The sequence below is a fragment of the Eucyclogobius newberryi genome, unplaced genomic scaffold (genome assembly GCF_026437365.1).
Source record: "Eucyclogobius newberryi isolate DKJ021-1_F unplaced genomic scaffold, fEucNew1.0.hap1 SCAF_16, whole genome shotgun sequence".
NCBI classification, from domain to species: Eukaryota; Metazoa; Chordata; class Actinopteri; order Gobiiformes; family Gobiidae; genus Eucyclogobius; species Eucyclogobius newberryi.
In genome coordinates this window covers 25,613,236-25,632,447 of record NW_027315790.1, presented here as the reverse complement: position 1 = coordinate 25,632,447, position 19,212 = coordinate 25,613,236, and the positions used below count along the sequence as shown (strand labels likewise).

At 39.2% G+C, this 19,212-nt stretch overlaps 1 protein-coding gene across 1 annotated transcript; it reads left to right on the top strand.

Annotated features, from left to right (window-relative positions):
* Positions 1-7,526: 7,526 nt before the first annotated feature.
* LOC140361520 (T-cell differentiation antigen CD6-like) lies at positions 7,527-18,188 on the top strand. The gene is made up of 13 exons (XM_072447232.1): positions 7,527-7,635; positions 8,254-8,343; positions 10,411-10,484; positions 11,166-11,373; positions 12,174-12,485; positions 13,273-13,587; positions 14,411-14,482; positions 14,554-14,691; positions 15,669-15,785; positions 15,952-16,044; positions 17,253-17,327; positions 17,802-17,960; positions 18,037-18,188. The coding sequence occupies exons 1-13, from the start codon at positions 7,584-7,586 to the stop codon at positions 18,171-18,173; spliced, it is 1,842 nt and encodes a 613-aa protein (XP_072303333.1). The 5' UTR covers positions 7,527-7,583; the 3' UTR covers positions 18,174-18,188.
* The last annotated feature ends 1,024 nt before the right edge of the window (positions 18,189-19,212 follow it).

The following is a 19,212-nucleotide window of genomic DNA, read 5'->3' as shown; positions in this document are numbered from 1 at the left end:
GAAGCTGATTGGCTGAAGGAGTAACAGGGCTGTAGTTTGGTGCCGCAGCCGCACGTGTTTGGTCCATGAAGCCATCCGGTTTCGTCCACGGATGTTGGATTTGGTACTAGTAGGTATTTTGTGTTAGACATTTCACTAATCCTGTAGTTTAGACAAGAATCATACAGTATCAGAGCGAGCAGATATTATTATTATGTATTAACTGAAAAAAGGCAAGTAATAAACATAAGAGCCTGGGGTTTTCACAAGTAAAGTAAATACAAATAAAATAAATTCAGGAAATACCTTCACGTTTTGTACAATGATAACAATGATAATAATTAATAGTGCCCTATTCTTGTGGATTCAAGCGGCCGTTATGAGTTATGATGAGAATGAGAATGCTCAGTCAGACAAGAGGAGCTTGGACTAGAGGTGCTGCTCCTCCTTGTCGAGAGGAGCCTGTTGAGGTGGCTCGGGCATCTAATCTGAATGCCTCCTGGTCCTGGATGCCTCCCTGGTGTGGCGTTACCCGATAATATAATAGATCCATGGGCGTTACAGGCATGTCCCCCCCACGTGGAGCTCCCGGGGGAAGACTGTGATAAAATGTGAATATATGAGTATATTTCTGTGATGTATTTTATCTGCATAATAGTGATATTTTATCTGCATCATTAGTCTAAGAGAAGAACGGGTGTGTGACAGCATTTGTTTGTGAAGGGGTCGTAAAGATGGGCCAAAGGATGTTTACCCTAGGGGGGGTGATAACCCAGAGGAGTCTGGGTAATGTTTACCCAAGGCTTGATCTCTACGGAAAAATACCAAGTGCCTTGATGTGAGGCTGACCAATGAGAAATGTGACCCGCCTATTCCAGAATATCTAATAAAACCAACCAGCATGGGAAAAAACAGTGTGAGACGCGGGGGTGAGACGCAGGAGGGTCAGCCAGGCTCCTTACAACGGCCTGGCTGACACAGTCCCCGCGTTTTCTCCCATGCATGCCACACAAATGTCTGATGTTTCTGTGTCGTTTCATATTCTAAGTTGAACTGTGTTCTCAATGTGTTAAGGAATAGCATCGGGTGTATGTCTAATTCCATGACATTTTCTGGTCCTATCGAGCCGGACGACAAGCAGCCCCTTCGCGGAGATTGACGGGTGAATCGGTGAAGTCTGTGCACAGCTGAAAGAAGTCCACTTTTCCCGTGGCCGCCCATCGCACCTCAGTCTCCGCGAGGAGAGCGCGTCGTTTCGAAGCAGCAGGAGAACACAGGCGACAAAGAAGGTCAGACAAAAACTTTGTGTGTGAAAAAGAGTTAGCCATAAAACGTTTTATGCATTAGTTTGATATTTACTGGAAAAATATTGTAGACTTATGGACGAGATAAGTTTCTCACATAAGCAAGGCAGTTAGGTATTACTGAGGAAATACCCAGTTTCATATTACTGAGGAAATACGCAGTTTAGGTATTACTGAGGAAATACCCAGTTTAGGTATTACTGAGGAAATACCCAGTTTAATATTACTGAGGAAATATGTGTGAATGTAAGCGCTGCGCACGAGCGAAGTAAGTAAGAGAGAAGTGTGAATGTGTGAATGAGGATTAATAAGTGATTAACTAACACTAAGTGAGAATCACAATTAATCATACAAGGGTCACAAGGCGTTATTCTGAGAGATCTAAAATTTGCAGTCACGGGTGAATCTTAAACACCACGTTTATGTCCGGAGGAATCTAATAAGGAATTTTCTCTAGAAGCTTGACATTAACCGTGACTGTAAAGCAAGTAGCATTTCTCTCAGACGACCGAGACCAAATAATGCCAGAATTATCACCCCAAACTGTAAAAAGACAAAGGAAAAGTCATAAGAGGATTTTGGAGGGAGACTTCCAGCATGCTCAGATGACGTGGCAGAGGGGGAGATAAGGGGGGTCAACAAGGCAGGAGAATTGGGGGAAAGCAGCTCAGAGGACGCTCTGAACTGATGAAATAAGAAAAACTAAACTCAGCTGGTTTTAAATTTTAGTATTTCAACAAATTTAGGGTTTTGTTTGATTGACAACAATCAATTATAAATATTTTATTAAACTTGATAAGAGATGAAGATGAATTCAGATTTTTATAGATGGCCAATATTTTGGGGAATGTGATCACAGACAAGACAGGATACTTCCTGTCCCCGACATAGAATACAAAAGTTGTGTTTTTACGGTATCGTGTTTTTTGTGTGCACCAAACAAAGCCACGTTTTGTTTTGTTTTATTTTTGGACTTGACAAAATTATCTTTTGGACTTATTATGTAACCATAATGCATGACTAGATGAAATTACAGGACGAAAAGACAGAAGTGTTTTTAAATTTAGAATCAAATGCAGGCACAGGCCTGGGAAGTGATAATATGGGTAAATGGGTGACTACTGATGTTTTTGGACATAGGAGTAGAATGAGTAGTAAGTCAAGTGATAGTAAAAGTTATATCAGTAACTTATTTATTTGTATTATCATGAGGAAACCTCGTATTGCATGTAGACGTAAGTGAGGGAATAAGTTAAATAGTGACGTCCAATGCCCTCCCAGGAAAGACATGAATGGGTCATTAACTAGGGCAATTGACGCAGAAGTGGGGGGACATGGGACATACATGTGTTTATTAACTAAAGACAACAGGAAACAAGTCATAAAGATAGCCAGAGATAACAGGGGCTATTGACTGGCAAAGAATCTGGAGGACTCAGGATGGAGCAGATGTCCGTTAACTTTACGGATCACAGGGACACCAAGAGGTTACACCTCAGGGGGGGTTGATTGATGGGTAATAGGAAAAGTTAAAATTAACAGGGAAAGAATTTGACATTCTAAAGTAAATACCTGAAGGATTGTGGAGATTCAATCAAGAATTGAATAGATTTAAATAAGACAATATCATCTAAATTTAGACGTTATAGAAGTTATGAAAACCAGTGATAACAGGACTTAAACATTATAGGACTCAGGACGGAGGCAAGAGATGATTAGACTGATAAAATGATGTGCCTTATAACCAAGGGGAAGGTTTAGGATCGTTTTGATTGTTATACACATATAGACTTGCTAGAACAAACTAATACACAATGTTTGTAAAGCACCACATGAGCAGGTGTGAGAGATTGAGTTTGAATCTCACCTGAAGCACATATAAAAGATTAGCACATATTACATTAGATGTGTGACTTTATGCAGGCCACACAAACAGAGGAGATGTGAAATTATTAATTATGTGAAGAATTCTAAGTTGTGAACTGACCCTTATGGCCAGCTCAACGGGGGAATTATTGAGATAATTATTATTGTTTGATGTATTTGAATCACACACACACACACACATACATACACACACACACACACACACACACACATACATACGCGCGCACACGTGGAGACCAAACATTTAGAGTTTGAGACATTTAGAGTTTGAGACATTTAGAGTTTGAAACTTTTAGAGTTTGAAACATTTAGAGTTTGAAACATTTGGAGTTTGAAACAAATGGTGGTAAAACAGATAGGTTAGGGCAGTGTCGGATAACAGACACATAGACGGATTACAGACACACAGGGTGGGGGCCCAGCGCCGTGGAAGGGGGGGCTCAGCCAGGGATGTGACCACTGAACTGTGAAAGGTCAAGAGGTGACATTGCGGAGTGTAAGACAGACGCAATTCCATCTCTTCCTTGATTACATCCTGGATTAGTGAACGTTGTAAACTATGTGGATTATTGAATTTTGTTTAAATGTAGAATTGTGTAGAAGTTTGAGAAATGGGCAAAGCCATTTATCAAATGGAGGGATATACGTGTAAACAAATATTCCGAATCAATAATTACAAAAAAAAAATTCAAAAAAAAAATTGTAAAGAAAACTGTTTGTAATACACTGAATTGTCGAAAAGACTTTGTTTATCACCACAGCAGAACGTGTTGGAGATGTGGTGTTTACAGAGACGGAGCCAAGTGGACAGCCAGTGGACGGAGCCACACCGTGTCGTCCTCACACCGACCATTGGAGGGACGAGAACATGGGTGCTCTCATGGGAAAGTGAGAGAAATGTCTGGACAACACAGCGGCAGATCCATAACATCGCAGACGCAGGACTTCGTTTGTATGAGTTTTGTCCAGAGTCTACGGTAGAGTACGATACTCTGCTACAATGGACGGGAGACAGATTCTACAGTACGCAAAGTACTATACTCTGCTATGCTGAACGAGAGCCAGAGGCTACGGTGCGCAGAGTACCATACTCTGCGAAAAAGAATCAACAGTTATCATCATCACAGCGATGACGGTAATATGGGTGCTGAACACCTGTATTATACAATCGGGACAATCAGGACAATCGATCAACATACACAGACATGGAATAGAGGGAAGAAAATAAGTGATCAACTTGAAGAAAGGTTATGAAATGTGTAATGTATAATGTACAATTGACATGACAGTAGCTGAAGAAACACAATGGCATATTACACCACAGCCACAGTTGTTTGCACTAACTAAGAGAGTTTTTTTTATCTGCTACAACATAACTACATGTAATGTTAATGAGATTATGAATTGAGATGGGAAATGTACCAGTTCATATGTGTCATAGGTGTGACCGAAGCGAGCAGCGGGAGGAGGTCTCTTAAGGAACCAAGCGAGGACGTATGGTGGTGTGGGGACACTTGTGGGACGTTGTGCCTATGTCTCTTTTGTGATCAGCATCACCCAGAACCATACCGCAGGGTCAAGGTCGAGAGGTTAGTGGACAGTCTGGTCCCAGTAGCACCTGATACTACGTATTTGATTCTATTGGGGTGTCCAGAGAGGTCCCTGACGAGTCAAAGTGACTGACCAGAGAGCAGTGGGTTTAAGGGCTTTCCGCTTGTACTTCTATATTTCCCATCACACCGCACCAAATTATAGACAAGATAAATTGTCTGTTTGTCAAATTACAGAGATTAACCAATCTGACTCAAAATTTAGGACAGTAATGCTGTAGAAATGTTGTGGGCCGAGAGAAAAGAAGTGTGTTCAATGTTTGAGAAATGTGCATAATTTTTTAAGTGTAAAAGTGTCATTTTAACACCAATATGAAAGACATGTTGAAAACTGAAAAGAATAATATGTTTGGCATATGAGACAGTAGACTAATGCTTTGATAAACAGGAGGGAAATGTGATAAAATGTGAATATATGAGTATATTTCTGTGATGTATTTTATCTGCATAATAGTGATATTTTATCTGCATCATTAGTCTAAGAGAAGAACGGGTGTGTGACAGCATTTGTTTGTGAAGGGGTCGTAAAGATGGGCCAAAGGATGTTTACCCTAGGGGGGTGATAACCCAGAGGAGTCTGGGTAATGTTTACCCAAGGCTTGATCTCTACGGAAAAATACCAAGTGCCTTGATGTGAGGCTGACCAATGAGAAATGTGACCCGCCTATTCCAGAATATCTAATAAAACCAACCAGCATGGGAAAAAACAGAGTGAGACGCGGGGGTGAGACGCAGGAGGGTCAGCCAGGCTCCTTACAACGGCCTGGCTGACACAGTCCCCGCGTTTTCTCCCATGCATGCCACACAAATGTCTGATGTTTCTGTGTCGTTTCATATTCTAAGTTGAACTGTGTTCTCAATGTGTTAAGGAATAGCATCGGGTGTATGTCTAATTCCATGACAAAGACCGAGGACACGCTGGAGGGGCTATAATGATAACCTTCCTCTTTTCCTAAAAATGTGAACTACAAGGACATTTTTTTTGAAACAGAAAAGATTTATTGCCATTGTCATTGAACACAGTTTGCAAACATTGCAACTTGCAACAATAATAATAACAACAGCAATGTCTATAAAGTCAAATATGGCGTTCATAAATTAAGAATTTACTAATAAAAAAATAAAGCATGAAGAAAGAGGAAAAGCTTCCTGCCTGAGGGGAGTGGCCTCCTGCCTGAGGGGAGTGGCTCAAATAGTCCGTGTCCAGGGTGAGAAGGGTCGGCTGCGAAAGGTTGATCCGACCTGCACGTCCTAGAGCCCTGGAGACGTACAGGTCTGCAGCCGATCACCTTCTCAGCAGAGCGCACAATGTGCTGTAGTCTCTAAATGGAAATGCTTTATTGAAATAATAAAAGTCCTTCTTTTAAAATGTCAAACCAGTTCTAGTTCCCCTTAAGTACTTCCATGCCTCCAGGTGTAACACTGGTATTGTCACCTACATTTTGATGGAAGTGTGGCTTTTATTGTGCTACTGAAAACCCAAGCAGGCCTAATGGAAGTAAAAGCCAAAATAGTCTAGAGTCAAACTCTTTTGGTGGAATTGCAGTAAATATTTATTTACAGACCAATCTTCAGGTAGACTATATACTTCTAATTTAAAAAAATCGAAATCGCATCAGTGCACGTACATCCTTTTAAATGAGTAAATTAATCTGTACCATTTTATAATAACTACTATGTGCCAACTGCTCACTATACTTTGTGGAGGTGGAATCTCCACCAGGCCTGATGAGAGTCCTTTTGAACAAAATCATCAAACTAAAAAAACACATTATTTTATTTTGTTGTCTTTTATTTTATTGGCTTATCAGAGTGGTATGTATTCATTCATTCATTTTCTACCGCTTGTTCCCTTTCGGGGTCGTAGGTGACTGGAGCCTATCCCAGTGACTTTGGGCCTTAGGCGGGGTACATCCTGGACAGTGGCCCACTCGTCTCAGGGCCAACACAGAGACATAGACATTACAGACATTCACTCTCACATTCATTCACTAGGGCCAATTTTAGAGTTGTCAATTATGCCTAACACGTGCATGTCTTTGGACGGTGGGAGGAAGCCGGAGTACCCGGAGAGAACCCGCGGTAACACGGTAATACAGACTCCACCCAGAGAGATCATGTGATGTTAATCTCGGTCTGCTTCATGAATACCCTCTTAAAACAAATAGACAAGTACAAAGTATATTCGTCCAAGAAATTACTCAAGTAAGTGTATAAAAGTGTTAGAGGAAACTATTATTCAATCTGGGTGTAGCCTCTGATTTATAATTTCAAGTTGATGTAATTGCAGTGACAAAACTATAAATAAAGCACACAATCTGGTATTTTCAAAGGATATATCCAAAAATTAGAGAATCATATCTAAAGGAAATGTAGAAAAATATTCAGTTGTTGTCTTGTTTTTGAAAAAAAGTCTTGTTTTAAAAAAATAAGACGTTTCGACTTTCTGTTTCAAAGGGCCTTGAGGTTCAATGTTAGTGAGACGTTTAGTAAGAGAAACTTGTTTAACAGCAAAAAATATCTGACCATTTGTAGTTTCAGGTTGTGTTGAAACAAAGCTCAAATTAAAGTATACATTGAGTAACAGAGCTTCAGACTGAACAGACATCACGTGAAAAGTATGAATATATATTGTTTGGACTGACTTTAAAATATATTCCGGATCCGTGACAGGCAGCATACTTCCACTGAGCCACTCATTATCAGTGTCAAAGCCTTGAATTTCACTTCCTGTTGAGAGCTGTCAACAAAAGAACCTACAGCCACTTTCTGCTCAGACTGTTTTTACTCGGTCCAAGCCATCATGAAGTTTGTTAAAGGGATTTTACTTCTTCACCTCAGCTCTATCTGTCAAGGTAATGAGCCAGAACATTTAGGCTATACTTATATTTACACTATTATGCTTTTTATTTATAATATTTTGAATGATATCCTTATATTTTTGTCACTTGCCTGCACTGCGCTAACATTGAAGTAGCCTATATATAGTATTTACTAATTAAAATTTGTTATTCAAAATTAATATTTGCACAGGTTTCAGAGTAATATAAATTTTGCGTCATAGCAATTTCAAAAAATAAAAAACAAAACAAAAGCTATTATTTGAATTTACTAAAACCTTGGCAATATTCATTTATTTGATTTACATTTTTCTTTCATACAATGTTTATTTTTAAGTTTTCTATAGCTATAAACTAATGTTGGTTTGGATCATTCTTATTATTAGGTTATTATTATTATATTATTAACACTTTTACTCACAGAAAACTCACTGGAAATAAATATTAGTGTATGTAATTATATAGAATATACATTTAATGTCTATCGTTACAAACCTTTCTTGGGTTCACACATGGTCAAGTATTTGTCTCTACGTTAAACCAAATCACTCTCAAGTGTTTAGCACTTTGATTGCATAACTTTAAGTGGTTTGTAGTTTTGTATGAAATTTGTTTTGTTTCTGTTTCTTTCAGCTTTGTTTAATTCAACGACACAAGTTCCTCTAACAAGCTCTTCAGTGTCACCAGATGAAAGCTTTACACAACTGGAAGATGACTTAAATGGTAAATTTGACATTTAGTTTAAAAGAGTTTTGAAAATTTCCCAAAATAAAACACAAAGATGTTCTAGACTTGCCAGGGAAATCCAACCTCACCGTTGTATCAGCGATATCATTTATGGTTGATGAGTTGGACTGCAAAAACATTTACTCTGATTTAAATTCAGAATTTCAATCTTAATTAGTGTAATTTTGACTATATTTACGTGATTGCCCATATGTAGCGTGAAATGGGGATGAGAGAGGGAAGGACATGCAGAAAATGCTCTCTGACACCGCAGCTTGCTGACACGGAGCACATGTGTGTTATCCACTTAGCCAAAGAGTAGCACACATATCAGAAGACTGACATGTTTGTGGAAGTTTAAACTACAAGAGTAGCAGATGTTAAATAATATATGTTTTATTGTTTGCAGATGTCTGCACTGCCTCCATAGTTTGTGAGGCTGTTGCACTGTCAGATTACAGATTTATTGTCCTGGTTTACGGTTCCTATCATAAAAACAAGTCTTCTCTGTCATCATAAATAAACAAAAAGGAAATACTGTTTTGCCCTCAGAAAATGGTGCCATTATTTGACCAAAATGACGTGATTGTAGTCAGTTGAAAGGACCTCAAGATTCATGGAGCAAATCCCAAAAAAATAATGTGAAAGTTCAACATTTGTGGATTTTCTGTTTGGATATTTCTTATTAGCAGTGAATTAGAGTTTAATGTACGCCCATCCAAAATGATTGGCTGAATTGTAGCTATTATTTTGAAACTGGTCAGAAATGACATGAAACCAGTTCAAAAATCTTCTGCTACTGTTAGTATTCTGAACTGCACTCATGTGCCAGATATTCCTCTCTATAGTTACGTCTCTTTCACTGCAGGAAATGAATCGACTTTGTCAGGAAACAGCAGGTGCAAAAGACCCTGAAAAGTTTTGCCCCTCGTGCTTCTGCTGCTTCTGCAAATGAACCCGCTCTGTGCAAATGTGTTGTCAGACCACAAAAACAAGCAAAAATAGAGCTGCTAGAAGCCTAAAATATTACAATTAAGATTATTTGGGTCATAAATTAAATCACGATGATTTCAAACTGCTTCTAAATTAACCTGTAATAAGTTAAATCCTTATATAATTTAGTTTACAATTCAAGAGCCACTAGAGATGATTAGACTAGGTTCTGCAGGGTAATGAGTGCAAACAATGTAATTCTGAGCAAAAGTTAGATACATTTTCAATTAAAATAGTTTTACAAAGTATACATCTAAAATGTATTGTTTTAATAATATTTAATACTATAATAAATCTACATGTATGTCCCCAATATTAGACGTTGAAATTAAAAGTATTGGATTTTGGATTCTATATTTGAGAGAAGACTGAAATTCTAAATTATAAGAAAAAATACTGTTGAGAAATCCCTCTATTATTCTTTGACCCAAATTCTCTCCTACGCAACAACAAAAATCCCTGAAATCATAAAATGTACATAACATGCTAACCCACTGTAAAAATTCCCAGTTTATCTTTAAATTTATTTATAAATGTTTCCTATTACCAGTAGTCTAAATGTTTTTGTGACTTGTGCGCTTTGCCTCAGGTCACCCTTGAAAAGAGGTCTCGATCTCAATGTGTTCTTATCTGGTTAATAAAATAAATAAATAAAATAAATAATACAGTGGGCCCCAAAATCGGGTCCGCAACCCAGTCAGTTGAAACACATTAATGAAAGATTATTTAATCATCATTTCTTAGCAATTAAATGCAACATCAAATTAAGTTTTGCCCTCGGCATGCTAATATTCATTTGGACAGAGGAAAAAAATATAAAGATTTTCCTGAAATTTCAGTTTTAATACATTTAAGCAAGTTTTGATCAAATGAGCAAGTACAGAGCAAGTACGGGAAGTACTAATCTTTACGTAAGTAAAAGAACGCATTTTGGACAAAGTATACTTTTTATATTTTGGAAAAATTGCATTCAAAAAACAGTAGGCAAGGATATGTGAATATGTGGTCCTTATAAGATAGAGGTATATATTTACTGTTTTGAATGATTATCGTGTTATTTTTTTCCTTTAGATAACCCATTTGTTGAGTATATTTCTGGAAAATGCCACTGGACTCTGAAGATGCCTGAAAACTCCTTGAAAAAGGTTGTTTACCAACAGCTCACTGATTTCTTCTTAATAAACAACTCATTTGATGTTTCCAGTCAGGTTTTAGACCTCATCACAGCTCTGAGACTGCTCTTGGCATCCATCTAAACACAGACACGGGCAAAGTCTCAGTCTTAATTCTGTTAGAGCTGAGTCTCATACAGAGACTAAAGGACTGGGTGGGCATCACTGCCACTACCCTAAATTGGTTGAGGTCCTATCTGGAAGACAGGAAGTACTTTGTTGAAATTGGTAACTGTCTCTCCATGGCCTAGCACCAAAGCACATCTTGGATATGTTAGTGCCATATGAACCATCTCGGACTCTGAGGACCTCAGGGACAGGCCTCCTGCTGGTGCCCAGAGTCAGGACTAAACATGGGGAATCTGCGTTTCAGTTTTATGCAGCTAAAATCTAGAACATTCTTCCTGAAGATATGAGACAGGTTCTACTCTGATAATGTTCAAATCTAAGCTAAAAACTGTTTTGTTTGGCTCTGCATGTGACTGAAAGGATTGTCTTAACCCGTTTCTCTTTTATGTCTTAAAATGTCTTGTGATTTCTGTCATGTCTTTATGATTTGAATACATTTTTTTCCTGTTGTGTAAAGCACTTTGAATTGCCTTGTCTGCGAATTATGCTCCACAAATAATAACCTGCCTTGCCTTGTCTTTGGAGGATGTAGCTGTTGATGCAGAGTTGGTGGACAGACTGGCTCTGCAGATCTGCCAGGAGCTCGGCTGTGGAGAAGTTTACGACGTGAAGAAAATAAAACATCCCACAAACTCCAGCTGCTTCTCTGACTGTCACTATAAAACAGGAAATCTCCAAAACTGTTCCCTTCGAGAGGCCCAGGACTGTGTGGTGATCTCTGAAGCTGAGTGTGGTATGGTACTGCTTTAGTATTTTACATTTTATCTATTGAGTTGTATGGGTGTTAGTTCAATATTTGGTGAATACATTTTACACACAATGTTGCTTCTTTCTGTGTTTATTACTTGTGAATATTACTTTTTCTCTCAATTTTGACCCAGATGAAGCTGAAGTAAAAGGTTCTGGAGAACATTTTAACTGGTGTAATTACTCGACATTCTTTCTGGGCTTTGTAAACCAGCTGGATTCCCGATTCCAGTTTATAGGTTTATACAGTTTATCTTGCACCAAAAATAAATATGTAGATTAGTTGTAATTTCTTGTATTCAGGATATTTATCATAATTTCTATCTACTTAATGGACGTGGATTAGTTTTAGAGATGTTTAACCTATTTTCAACACATTACTCCTCATTTCAAGACCAAATTATTTGGCAGTGGTGTTATACATTTCAACTAATCTCATTGGCAAGTTTATTTTTAATGATCTTAAAAAAAATAGCAGAAATATTTTACGTTCCAAAAGCAATTATCTAATACTGTTTAAGACACAACCACTCAAATTATGATAAATATTCTGACCACAAGACTCTTAACTAAAACAAGATTTGTACTTTTGCTTTTGCTCTTTTAATAAATGGACAAATTAGAATGTGGCAAAAATGGAATGTCTAATGATTCATTTCTTATGTTACTTAGATTAATTTCTTATGTGACTTGGAATATTTCTTCAGTTCAAGACATTTTAGGTTTTCATCACCTTGCAGACCATGGCTACTTCTTCAGTAATTCTCTTCTCCTTTTCCACCTCAGGGGCCCGCATGGTGCGTTTGTCCGGGGGCTGGGATCGCTGTGCCGGGCGGGTGGAGCTGTGGAGAGGGGGGCATTGGGGCTCCGTGTGTGACGACGAGTTCGACCTGGCAGAGGCGGAGGTGGTGTGCCGTCAGATGGGCTGCGGTTACGCCCTGAATGTGAGCGGACAGGGCGGGCTGTTCCCCCCTGGCAGAGGGCCGGTGCTCCTGGACAATCTGAACTGCACCGGGACCGAGCCAAACCTGTGGGACTGTCCCGCCACAGAGGAGACGGACTGTGGGCACAAGGAGGATGCAGGGGTCGTGTGCTCAGGTATTAGAAACAATATGTTGACACTGGATTGATCCCAGTTTAGTCCTGATGTAGGCCTGGTTTGGTCCTGTTCTTGTCCTAGGGGCTGTTTACATCTCACATTCACCTCATCAAAGTTGGAACTAAACCTGGGCTAGATCAGGAGGAGTAACAAAGACTAAAACCAAGTCTACACAGGACTTGATTTGGTCCTGTAGCCTATTTAGGACCAAATAACTAAGAATAAACATGTGTTTGATTAAACACCTTTAAACTTCCTCTAGTTCAGGTTTTGTGTCTCGTACTAGTTTAATTTAAATGTGGTGTGCCTGTAAGTGTGAATTAAGGACTATACGTAAATAAGAAACAACAAATAAGCGCTTGCATGTGTGTTCCCCATGCTATCTTCGGGTCTGGATGACCCACAGGCGTGTGTAGTACAACACCTCCACAACATGAAAAGTGCCCAGTGCCAACACAGGGTTCATCTCTAAATACAAGAGAAGAGTGGGTCAGCCTTCCTCTGTGCCCTTCACACATGTTTGCCCTGGGTGTGGGCGCTGTGGTGGGGCGCGGATACTTTTTTATTTCCCAAGGGGGGGCGTGTCAGAAAAAGTTTGAGAAGCTCTGCCATAGGGCATCAACTGCTCTGAAGGGTGGCACTGGGAGACGCCTGTGGGTCATCGAGACCAGAGGATGGCACAAGGGCCATATAAATGAATACTCCTTTATTTTGTATCAATTGCTGTTGAGATTTCAACATTTAGCTAAACTGATTTCTTGATTTGCACTGTTCCCACTTGGTCAGAGATGAGAGATGTGCGTCTGTCTGGAGGGCTGGACCGCTGCTCGGGGAAAGTGGAGATCCATCGTAACGGGACCTGGGGAACAGTGTGTGACAACTGCTGGAACATAGACATCGCCTCCATGATTTGCTCCATGCTTCAGTGCAGCCCTTTTGCCCAAAGCTTCACCCAGTTCAAGCCACCTCTGAGCCACAATCCTGGGCCGCTGTACTACTACCACTGCCCCCTCAGCTCGACTGGACTGTGGGACTGCTCAGAGTTAGTCAACAATGCAATACTCTGCAAATCTTCCCATGCGGCTGGGATCATATGCAACGGTAAAGCAAAGGGCTCGGGCTGGGCGGTGTAGACAAAAACATAAAGTGTACATGTTTATGGATTTTCTTACTGCTCATACACAGGATTACACTACAAATAATCTTCAACATAAGCATTCCATTTGACTTTAAAACCATTTATCTGACATAGAGCCCCTACAATGGAAAAAATAGATGGATACCTCTGTATTACACTTTTGGCAGCATCAAAAAAGGTATCACTAAAAGGTGGAGGACTGAGCCAGCTGTCATGGATAAGACAGAACATATGTCAGGCATTTTTATAATTATAATTCATATCAGCTACTTGTGTTTTATTTTCTTGTTTTTATTTTGCGTTTACATTTTTTATTCTTTTGAAATAAAGAAAATATAAATAGCTGCAAAAACAGTCTTTGAATTAGAAGCTTCTATCCTTAAGTCGTTTTAAATCAAACCTGCACTTTACAATGAACACAATGTAAAATAAAGATCTACCGATGTGATATTTTGTTATTAAATACCAATCTAAAATGAGCCAGTAAATACATCTTGGCACGTTGCATAAAAATAATAAGTGTCACTATAAAATTATACTATAAAACAATGTAAAAGGGAAAATGTGTATACCTTTGTTTAGAAGATTCTTTTATGTAATCTATTTGCATTTTTTGATTTTAGAATTTTCATGAGAATTTAAAGTTGGATGTCATGAATACCAACTACACTATGTAATGCAGGCAATATATTGATCATTATATTAAACTTGTAGCCGTGTGTTTTAAACTCAGCAGGTCATAAATGTATTGAGTTTGAGTGACGTGATGATGACTTTATACTTCAGGTTCCCTCGGCTTTCGACACGCGACCACGGCCAAACCAAGTGTGAGCGCTGACACAACTGAGACGGTTACAGGTAAATCATAATGACAAATATGAGTTAAACCTTATTGACCTATGAACGTTACTCTTGTATATTGTCTGTAGAAGTGAGCACGCTGAATCCGGCCGACTCCTCGCTTCTGCCGTCTCTGCCGCTGCTCACTCTCGTCTCTGTGTCCACGCTGCTGTTGGTTTTCCTCATCGTGACCACGGTGCTGTGCTGCCACTACAAGAGCAAGCACGGTATTCGGGAATAACTTCATTAATTTGACCTTTTCACACATCACTTCAGAACACAGAGACACATTTTTAGAATGAATTGCATTTGTCGTGTTAGGATTTAAAAATGTGGATGGAATCTGGCAGAGATGCGCTTTTAAAGGTGCACTTTTCTGGTGCTTGTCTCCATGGAGATGTTACTTTGCATAACATGTTCCAGAGTGTGGCATTAAACTCATGAGCTTACTGTGAGCTGCTTGTCTTTTCATGGACAGAAGCAGCTCACAGTTAGAATACACTTTGATGATGATGATGATAACAATAATAACAACTACTACTATTACTACTACTACCACTACTACTACTACTACTACTACTAATAATAATGGATAATTTCATGCCAAACTGTGGAACATTCCAGCCAAAGCAATGGCATCTCCATGGTGACAAGCATGTGGCGGATCCCCACATGTGACTTTGACAATGACACACATCTTTCTTCATGGTCAAATTGTATAACGTCGTTTCTTAGGATTGTAGTCTGTTCCACGTTTTATTTCATTGATAACTTATTTGCTTTGTCTATTTGTCAGTTACCTGTTAACCACCTGTATTGAACTTATTTTAGATTATACAATATAATACACTACTTAAACCTAATCATTTCAAGAATACTCAGGTAGTTGTAGTATTTGAGTTTATTTATTTCTTTTTTCATTCATTTCATTTCATCTTTCTTAAAGACAAGTCAACTCAAACAAAAAATTGCATTTTAAGAATACTGTAAATATAGTTACAATTATATTTACAGTGAAAAAAAAGGTCAAACTCAATGAGACGATCTTAGGACAAACGTTCAGTACATTTGTAGCAACTGTATTTTCACATGGCTTAATAACTTACAATAAGATGGAATAATACAGATGTACCATAGCTTACATGTTTAAATATTTGTCCAACAGAGAAGTAATATATTTGTCATTTAAACATCATCTCCACAGCTTTGTTGATTCAGCAGTCGCTCGTGAGTCATTCCAGTAAAACAAAACAACGACGCAACAGCTACGAGGACTCTGTGAACCTCACCAAAGTCTCCTCTCAACCTGCACAGGCCCACGGTGAATAACTTTGTCTATTACGTTTTTTTGTAACACCGACAAACATAAACCTATTGATTTATGTACGTTGGAGTTGTTACTTTCTGTTAACGTTCGAACGTCCTTTATGTGCCTTTAAACGTTGCAGCTTTAGTGATCTGATAAAGTGTTTTTTGTGTGTCTCAAGTCTCCACAAGACCTCTTTGGATGCAGCTTAGTAATGTTGACAGCACTTCAGTACAAACAGACTCATTTCAACCATCTTTTTCCACATTTCACAGTGAGCCATGTTCATTTATTCATTCCCTTTTCATTATTCATCACATATTTAAGTAAAATATGAAAAATAAGGTTCAACTTTGTCAACTGGACAAAGTTTTTGAAGCTTTTCAGTTGTGACACATTTGTCTTTTGACAGAATTGACTCGTGGACAAAGATGAGTCACCCTCAGATGAAAAGCAACCGTCTTATGTAAAATCGTCTGTAAACCCTGTAGTTTAAACCTTTACAAACATGTTTTTTGTAGTGCTGTACTTATGTCAAATATTTAAGTATTTGTCAGGGCTGCATCAAATCACAATTTTGATATTCGCAATTAGCAAAAGGCTGCAATTTTTATGAACCATCATTTTCATTCTGCATAAAAGCTGCTAACCTTATTGTTTGAATCTATGCAAATATGTTCCTTAATACATAATTTGTCAGTTCGTAGTATTTTTTCTGGACAGATTTAAAACGTGTATTTTGAACAGAATCCAATTATCACAACACAAATCGTAACGTTTGACAGAAAAATTGCAATCAGATATTTTTGCCAAATGGTTCAGCTCCAGTATCTGTACTGGTCATTTTTACATGCGAAGCCTTTTACTTTTACTACAATTGAGAATACGTGTCAGTACTTTCTGCTCCACTACATTGTTGAAGTGGACGGAGAAGTAAAGCACTTTACTGTAGGATTTGAGAGCACCTGAAGTAACCATGGGGACATTCTGATTAAAGATTTTGAGTCAAATGTTTTGAAGTAAAAACAACTGCATTAATAAAGTCATCGATTCACCCGCCTCCTGAAGATCAGCATATTTCTTTATCAAGCTCATGACATTTGACGCTCTAATAATTGTCAAAATCTGTGCAAAATACTTTTATGTTTATACTCTGAAAGTGCATTTTCAACTAATACTTCAAAACCTTTACTTAAGTAGATTTATTTTTGTGACACTTGTACTTTTACTCGAGCAACATTGTCTCTTTCCTTCTTCCACTGCTGTTCTTTCATCAGTTTAGCTCTTACTTTCTCAAGCCCCAGTTAAATGCTGAAATCATTGTACAAATGACTCTCGATCTTGTTCTGAATCTCAGAAATGCATCGCTCCTCTCCGTTGCAGTGCATTGTGGTCGTAGTTTGCAGCGTTTTGCAAATTGCTGCTCCTGTCCTGGTTTTGCAGTGTGCACGACGGGTTTGAGTTCATTCATTTTCTTTGCAGATTCTCAGAGGCACCGAGCTGACAGGAATCCTTTGATGAGGCCCCCGGGTGCAGACGCCCTCCATGTAGAAATAGGTGCGGCAAAATGTCACCAAAAACGCCAAATGTGGAGTCAAAAATAGAAAATTATGTTTGTATTTCAAATCTAAATATTTGTAAAAACTTCCTCGAATGTTTGGTACAGAATTTGATCCCAGAAAAGTTTGAGTCTCATGTTTAAAGATACTTTTAAACCATAAAAACTGAAAAGATATATACGATTTATGTGTAATTTTCCAGCAATGCAATAACATCTCCATGGCGAAAAAGTTACATGGCGCACTTTTGATATCTTAGGCAAGTTTATAGACCACAATTCTTACACAAAACGATTCAAAGTGCTTTACATAACAGGAGAATCTGCCTTAAAATCTCAATACAAACAGATAAAAACATAAATAATCATTCTAAATTCAAGAGTGCAGATAAAATCCTTTCAGTCATTGCAATGTCTGTTAGAATTCTCACTCATTTGATGTATTTCTTGAGTATTTCTTACATATTTCACAGAGTCTGAACCTGCACATGGAGCGCTGGGGGCGTTTTTGAGCTGTAACAGAGCAAACCCACCGCCAAAGTCAAAAATTGCCAACGACTCCTTTGACACGTCCAGCACCTCGTCCGAAGAATCCTACAAGAACATAACCTGCCGCAGCGAAGAACAGCCCTGTCAGTCACTGTTTTTGCACTTTTAAATGTGACAATAAGATGATCCATACGTTACAAATGTTTCATGTGTTTCCAGATAATGTGGAGGATGAGGAGGACGAGGAGGACGAGGAGCCGTTGTACAGCCCAGTGAGTCCAGAGACAGACACTTCCAGTGGGGACGACTACGACGATGTGGACGGCCCCGGAGATCCAGCAACACCAGGACTGTGATCCAGCAACACCAGGGCTGTGATCCAGCAACACCAGGACTGTGATCACACCAGGACTGTGATCCAGCAACACCAGGACTGTGATCCAGCAACACCAGGACTGTGATCCAGCAACACCAGGACTGTGATCCAGCAACACCAGGACTGTGATCCAGCAACACCAGGACTGTGATCACACCAGGACTGTGATCCAGCAACACCAGGACTGTGATCCAGCAACACCAGGACTGTGATCCAGCAACACCAGGACTGTGATCACACCAGGACTGTGATCCAGCAACACCAGGACTGTGATCCAGCAACACCAGGACTGTGATCCAGCAAAACCAGGACAAAACAAAGACTCTGATCCGGCAAAACCAGGACTGTGATCCGGCAACACCAGGACTGTGATCCAGCAACACCAGGACTGTGATCCAGCAACACCAGGACTGTGATCCAGCAACACCAGGACTGTGATCCAGCAACACCAGGACTGTGATCCAGCAACACCAGGACTGTGATCACACCAGGACTGTGATCCAGCAACACCAGGACTGTGATCCAGCAACACTAGGACTGTGATCCAGCAACACCAGGACTGTGATCCAGCAAAACCAGGACAAAACAAAGACTCTGATCCGGCAAAACCAGGACTGTGATCCGGCAAAACCAGGACAAAACCAAGACTCTGATCCGGTAAAACCAGGACTCTGATCCAGCAAAATCAGGACAAAGCTAAGACTCTGATCCGGTAAAACCAGGACTCTGATGGAGAATGAAACTCAGCCTGACCCTGACACTGTGGATAGAAATAAGTAATGAGATTTAATGATGAATGTATACTTTTCTACAACATGAGTTATTGTTTCTGTTTATTCATGCAACATTCACTTTTTGTTTTTGACTAAACAATATTTCTGTGTTTTAAAACTGCAAATGACAGCAAATGACAGCAAATGACTGCAATGACTCTCACCACAAGGGGACACTCCAAGCTTTTAATGGTCAAAGAAGCCATTTCAATGCCACCTTCAACTGTGGGTTTGAAGTGACTTAAT

Excerpts from the sequence above, each read along its gene's own strand:
- LOC140361520 (XM_072447232.1), top strand. The coding sequence starts at position 7,584 with ATGAAGTTTGTTAAAGGGATTTTACTTCTTCACCTCAGCTCTATCTGT. Across the intron at positions 7,636-8,253 it reads CCTCAGCTCTATCTGTCAAG|CTTTGTTTAATTCAACGACA; the intron begins GTAATGAGCCAG and ends TGTTTCTTTCAG. Across the intron at positions 13,588-14,410 it reads GGCTGGGATCATATGCAACG|GTTCCCTCGGCTTTCGACAC; the intron begins GTAAAGCAAAGG and ends TTTATACTTCAG.